We start from the raw sequence: 6,978 nt of genomic DNA on the forward strand, positions 1-6,978 counted from the left end.
TTTTTTTAAAAAAAATATAAAATGACATGAATAAGTCATCCTAATGCATTTTTCATGAAAAGACCAACAATGACTGAATTTGTGGTGATTAATCGAAAATATAGTATTTTTTTATACATTTGGAGTATTCAAATAGCGAAATCAAGTATCTGAAAAATCATAATAGATATTTTGTATATCAAAATAAGTATTTACTTTTATTCTATTATAATTTATTAATAATATTTTTTTAGATTATATTTTAGATGGAGAAGACACATGCAATTTTTATGAATAAAATAATATATTTATTTAAATAATAGAGATGAAAAATAAAAAATATAGTATTTTATTATACATTTGGAGTATTCAAAGAACGAAATCAAATATCTGAAACATCATAATAGGTACTTTGTATGTCAAAATAAGTATTTACTCTTATTCAATGATAATTTAGAAATAATATTTTTTAAAATTATACTTTAGGTGGAGAAGACACATGTAATTTTTGTGAATAAAACAATATATTTATTTAAATAATAGAGGACAAAAATGTAAATTTAAGTTTGTAGGTAGCTAAAAATAAAATAATGGCATTGTCAGGTACTATTTCTTTCTCAGAATGNATATATATACATATATGTGCATATGTAAAACAGATTATTAGTATCCAGGATGTGTTAATTCGTGATCTTGGCTCCATTGATGCGGCTATTTATTGCTTAGATCGTTGGTTTAATGGCACGACAGGTCTTAAACATGTGTATGATTTCTTTGTTCACAAAGAAGGAAGATGGCCATGGAAACCTCTGATATCAAAATCATTCATCCTACCTAAGCACCGGTTTGCGCTTTGGCTCTTTGCACACGCTAAGTTTCTTACTCGGGATAGACTTGTGTTTGTTCTGGATAATTCATGTGTGCTGTGTAGTAATGCACAAGAGTCCAACGACCACATTTACTTCAGGTGCAGGATTTCGAAGAAGATATGGGATAATGTTAGAGATTGGTTGGGAATGAAGAAAGGTATGAGATCGGCAACGGCTGTTCTCAAAGTCTTTCGAGGTGTTTATCGAGACAACTCAACAATTAACAATATGAGATGTATGACACTTGCAGCTACGATATACCATGTTTAGAACACGGGGAATAGGGCGATTTTTGAAAAAAAAAAAGTCGAACGTTAACGCTATTATTAAGAAAAGCAATATTTTAATTTATCGTTGTATTCATAATATAATTGTTATAAATATTGTTGTGTCAATATATTGATTGAACTTTTAATATTATTATATATTTGATCAACTCATTCAAATTCTTGAATCTTCTAATATTTTATTTTGATCCAAATTGTTATAATTATTAATATATCCAAAATTTTATAAAATAAAAAATTGCTACACTTAATTTTATATATATATATATATATATATGTGTGTGTGTGTGTGCTTATACACTAATATATACTATCAATAAATTTTTTTGGATGTTATCTCAAGTTGTTCTATTTTTATCGATGGGATGAGCCTTACGACGATAGATCGGACTTCTCAGTCACTTACCAATGTGAATAATAAAATTAAAAGATTTATTGATTATATATTTAATAAATTACATTTTTTAACTTTCTTAAATATTATCCTCTATCTTTAAAATAAATATTATCTTTTGTAAATATATTTCTTATAATATTGAAAAAGTAAGATGATATTCTTAGGTGAATACCTTGAAGTAATACATAAGTTTGGACTTTGGAGGATTAGATTTGAAATCCGCGTATATATTAAATTATATTTCTAAATGTTACTTTTTGAAAAAAAAATTTTTAATAATATAAAATATTTACGGCGGAGCCGAGGGGTGGCAACGGATATGGCTGCAGCCACGATGAGGAAGGGATGATGTAACGGTGACGGTGCCGAGGTTCGGAAAATGAGCAGCTCAACGTATCTCCCACTCAGATTTGCCTTCATCTTCTCCCTCTCCCTCGCCGGCGCCGCCGCCTCCTTCACCAAAACCCGTCTCAATCTCGTTAATATTGACGCTCTCTCTCCGCCATCTAAGCCCAAAGCCACTGTGTCGGACTTGCTTTCTCTACTGAGCACACCACAGAAGTTTCATTCCGTCAACTCACAGGTTGCACAAGAGATTTGGTCATGCTTCAAATTCCTCGCGCCATTTCCTCCCTATAATGAAACACTATCAACTAGGCGATCGCTGAGTTCGAAGACAATTTTTTCGTCGAATCGGAGCGAAGAGGATATCGATTATCTGATTTTGTCGCCGCCGGAGCCAGTATTGGAGCTTGCTAGGCTCGCCGTTGACTCTGGCGCAGACCCGGGGGCTATTCAACGAGCTCTGGATCCAACCATTCTCCCTGTCAGTGTTCCTTTTTTTGCTCATTAAACATAGACTAGTGCTTAAAGGTTGCTATTTTAGCTGTGCACACATACATTTCATTCAAGCACCATTGAAAATGTTTACCATTTGACACGATAATTTCTTGACTTATGTAGCAGAGACGGTGATATTTTTTCCCCGGTAATTGTGAACTTGTATTGTTCTCTCATTGATTTATACACTCAAACCTTTCGTTTCCTCCTCTATCCTCCTTTAAAGTATGTATGATGAGTGCAATTTGGGAGGTACATCGTGTGCGTTCTTAAAATTATCGTGAATTTGTGATAGGTGAATCTTGCTATTGAAGCCTTTCATATGAGGTATTCAAGGTGCCTTAAGGAGTATATGACAACTGAAATTAGCGCGCGAACTTTTATGTTTTTAGGAAATTTTCAGGTGGCAGTGCAATTTAAAGGGCCCATTGTTAATTGATCTGTTCTGCTACTTGCAAAGTGTGAATGTTAATAAAAATTGGAACAAAACTCCATAAGAGGGATCATTGTTTAATTGGTACAGGTTCCTGATGTTGAAGGATCGAATGAAGATCGGTGTGAACTTACCAGAACTTCTTATGGGAGACATTTTATAAACGAAGTATGTAATATTGTGTTGATAGCTTTTGGTCATTTAAAATCTTGTTTTGCATTTTTCTTTGTTAATGTAGTTTGTTATTTTGTTTTGTAGGAGTTGAATTCTTACATTGAATTTTTGTTCAAAATTATTGTCGAGCGGGGTCCTAGCGTAGGGTTGAATGTTTCTTTGAGTCGCTATGACTTGTTCCATGGTCACCTTTTCCTTGCTGCAGATTCTGGAAGGCTTGGTATACTGTAAGTTGGCACATGGAACAATATATATATATTTTGCAATCTGTGAACTCGCGGTCTTGATGGTTGAGAACCAAACATTTCAGAATTTCAGTGGTATCATTCTTGTTTGCTGAAGTTGGAATTATCTTTGGTAATAGTGCCCACAGGTGGGACGGAAATCGTAATAGATTATTGTTTTGGTTTTGGAAATACTTAAGAAGGCTCACAAAGAAATACTGACACAAGGGTTGTAGCCTGTATTTGGGCTTCTAAGAAAATCACAAGTGTTACTTAGCTGAAATTCACGTTACATGATATTAATATGAAAGCAAGATACGATGTCATGCTTACAAAAAATTGCATGCATGAATATTGTTAAATTAGTGGCTTATTCGCTGGTCCTAAATGCAAATATTTGCAGATTTCATGCGAGAGAATATCCTGCATATGACAAAGAAGTTTTTCCATTCAATATGGGCTATTGCCAAGTTGGTAAGTTTGGGTGAAATTAAAATTCTTTAAAATTTATAAATAAAACATAAAAAAGGACGATGCTGTGGAATTTGAGGAAGAATATTTGATTCTGCTAACTGTGATAGTGAGCATTCTCAGGGTCTCATGTTGCTTATGATGATTCAATGAATCTAAGAAATATTTTGTGGCTGGCTCCATTGCCAAGTAATTCCACAAAAGCATGGCTGGCACCAGGTATCACTCCTTGTTTGTTATTTTGCAAAAAATATTCAATTAGCAGATGCTTTTATTTATTTTATTTTATTTTATTTTTTGACCAAGTATTAACATTGATTTGAGAATTATTCTTTAAAATGATGTTTTTTGTACGGTAAACACGCAATGATTCAGATTCATAATTCATGCTACTGCAAAACATTTTTGTTGAGGAACTTGAGTAAATGATGGAACACAACATTATGTATCCTTACGTATGACTTTTATCAGTATACAAAAAGAAAACTGCAACGAGCTTATTTGAACTGAAGATTTGCTCATAACTTTATGGCATCAAGAGATTTTTCTTCTTCATTTGAAGATTTCCATGGATGCAAGTAGTTTGAAACCGATCTTGCCTTTCATTTTTTTCGACAGTAAAATGCCTAGTGAGCTTGGTTAGAGAAACCTTCATTAAAAAAACATGTTTTCCGATTTTATAATAGATGGTATTGTTTGGATAAAGAAGGTTATTTTTTTAAAAAAACTCCTATAAGACCGTATCACATGTCAGTTTTGTGAGACGGATCTCCAACCCGACTCATGAAAAATATTACTTTTTTTGTCAAAAATATTATTTTTCATTGTATATATGGACCGGGTTGACTCGTCTCCGTATCACAAGAGACTACTCTTTTAAAAAGAAGTCATAAAATGTGGCTGCTAGAGTTTAAATTTCGTCTCTTTTTAAAATATAAATAACTATTTCCACTATTTAATCCAAATTAATTATGTATTAAAATAAACACACTCGAAAATTTTGCTTAAAAATTGTTTTTTTAAAGCCAAGCACTTTTTTTTTTTTTATCAAACTAACCCTAACTGGAATTATTACTTTTGTGTTGGGTGTCTGGACTCTGGATTCTGTTGTGAAAGGAAACTTATTGAAAACATTATCTTATATCTACTTTAAATTTAAATAATTGGCTGATATACTCCTTTTTTTCATATATTCTCATTGAAGGAGTCCTAGTTGTATTAGATGCACATCCTGAGGGAATCATATACCAAGATCTCATACCCGATTATGTTCAAATTGCTAGGACACTCTATGAAGGTAGATTTCATTTAGTGGTTCTGTGAAACTATACAAACGTTCATCACCTCCTCACCATTTCTTGAAATTAATTAAAAAAGGCATAATATATATTTTATATTTTGTGGTAGATGATTTTGGGGAAGTTGTGGTTGATGTTAACTATCTCAACGTTGGAACCGACGTGCCTAAATTTCAAGTCTTCTTATGCTGATTCCTCCTGCTGGTATGGTAAGCTGGAATAATTTTGCCACTTCAGATTCCATATAAGTGTAACGTCTCCATGCTCCCAACATAGAAACAGTCTCTTGTTAATTTCTATTACAGAATCTTAAAAGGCTGCTTCTTGTGCCAGTATTATGAGCAGACAAGTGAGACAGAGATGTATACCACATATTGCACAGTATTGAAACACTGGAGCAACATTGCATCATAAAACGTCATAAAAGTTTCTATAAGCGAAATGCAGTTAGTTTTATCTTGGTGGTAGTAACTTTGTTGTAGAGTTGAGTGAAATTATCTGACAAATCGATTACCTTTTAAACAAAGTTTGATGGCAGTAGGCATTGTTGTAAATCTCAACCTCCAGCTTGATTGATGCTAAAATAAAACGAACTTGTTGAGCTCGAGATTAAGTCACTTGATATGCAATTTTATGGAGTTGGTGTTCGAAATTTACTACTCGATTGAACATATTGCAATAGTATATTATACAACTCTAACTCGAATGGCATACGACTCGGACTCGATTCGTGTGTGCACCAGTAGGCTTGATACTTTGACGGACACATGCACGGTTGCTTCGACCATGCATCCCTTCTGTCCGGTACAAATTTTCTCGCATACACCGATAAAATTATGGTTTGATCAACTTTCTTTACAGGTTGACACTGAAAATGACATACAGAGCCTATAAATAACACACAAGAATTTAGCTCCTTAGTCCATTAGCTCGAGTTCGAATCAAATTTTATGAAAACAAGTGGGGAGGAAAAAAAGGCCAAAGTTAATTATATTTTAACGGTTTTAATAATATTTAAAAGATTGATATTTTTTAATGTATTTTTAACGTATAAAAATAAAAAGCCCAAAGTTAATTGTTATGATGCTCTCTCTTTCTTAATTTCCACTATTTCTTAAAGTAGTGTGCATCAATAAAGCAAATATTGTGATTCTATGTATAGATTAAAAAAATAAGCCTAGTTCCAATTAAAAATAAAAATATACGTAAAAGATGACATGAAAGATAATTATAATATAATATTATCCATAAAAAGATTATCCAACTTTAAATTTTTTTTTTTACTTTAATTGTGAATTGCATAGCTTTCCACTGTTAATTTTGTGCAAGTTTTATCTTTTTAAAACTAGAATTTCACTTTTTGTAATTAATTATTAATATTAGCTTTTGAGTAATTATTTAAAACTATTATGATAATAGTGAATAAATTTAAATTTTAAATATTATTATGTAAAAAAAATTTAGATCATCTTAGATAACGTTCAAATGAGGATACCAACTTTTTTTTTCGTTATATTGATTTTTTTTATATGAAATGAGTGGAACAGTTACTAATTAAAACAAAAGAAATTTTTTTAAAAAATCATATATTTTTTGGTCTATCAAAATTTTAAAGAATGAATTATTATTATTATTATTATTATATCAATAAAAATAATAGTATTCTATCATATATTCATAAATATGTTATATTTGAGTATATAATTTATTTGTTGAGATATATTTATATATATTAATTAACAATTCTAATATCTTAATACATAGACTATGATACTTATTTATCATAATATAATTTCTTTAAATTAAATAATATTTTTTGAAAATTTAATCAATAAAATAATTTTAAAATAAAATTGTTTATCTAATTGAATATGATAAAACAGTTGGACTTAAAAGTAATTTAGATTAAATGTAAAACTGAATTTCTAGATAAATCATATATTAATTCAATAATTTACAATAGTTCATACTAATTTGTCTATTTATAAAGCTAAATATTTTTTACT

The 6,978-nt window shown here is 30.8% G+C and overlaps 1 protein-coding gene across 6 annotated transcripts; it reads left to right on the forward strand.

Annotated features, from left to right (window-relative positions):
* Positions 1-1,791: 1,791 nt before the first annotated feature.
* Positions 1,792-5,641, forward strand: LOC140978453 (uncharacterized). 6 transcript variants are annotated; one of them, XM_073443523.1, is made up of 8 exons: positions 1,792-2,358; positions 2,896-2,973; positions 3,064-3,206; positions 3,607-3,677; positions 3,798-3,893; positions 4,879-4,971; positions 5,082-5,181; positions 5,255-5,641. In XM_073443523.1, exons 1-7 carry the CDS (start codon positions 1,912-1,914, stop codon positions 5,162-5,164), a joined length of 1,011 nt encoding a protein of 336 aa, XP_073299624.1. In that variant the 5' UTR covers positions 1,792-1,911; the 3' UTR covers positions 5,165-5,181; positions 5,255-5,641. The 6 variants fall into 6 exon arrangements, with proteins under 6 accessions (XP_073299624.1, XP_073299622.1, XP_073299625.1 ...); XM_073443521.1 differs by having other exon boundaries at positions 5,278-5,641; XM_073443524.1 differs by having other exon boundaries at positions 5,306-5,641.
* The last annotated feature ends 1,337 nt before the right edge of the window (positions 5,642-6,978 follow it).

Source organism: Primulina huaijiensis, chromosome 6, assembly GCF_012295235.1.
Source record: "Primulina huaijiensis isolate GDHJ02 chromosome 6, ASM1229523v2, whole genome shotgun sequence".
Taxonomy (NCBI): domain Eukaryota; kingdom Viridiplantae; phylum Streptophyta; class Magnoliopsida; order Lamiales; family Gesneriaceae; genus Primulina; species Primulina huaijiensis.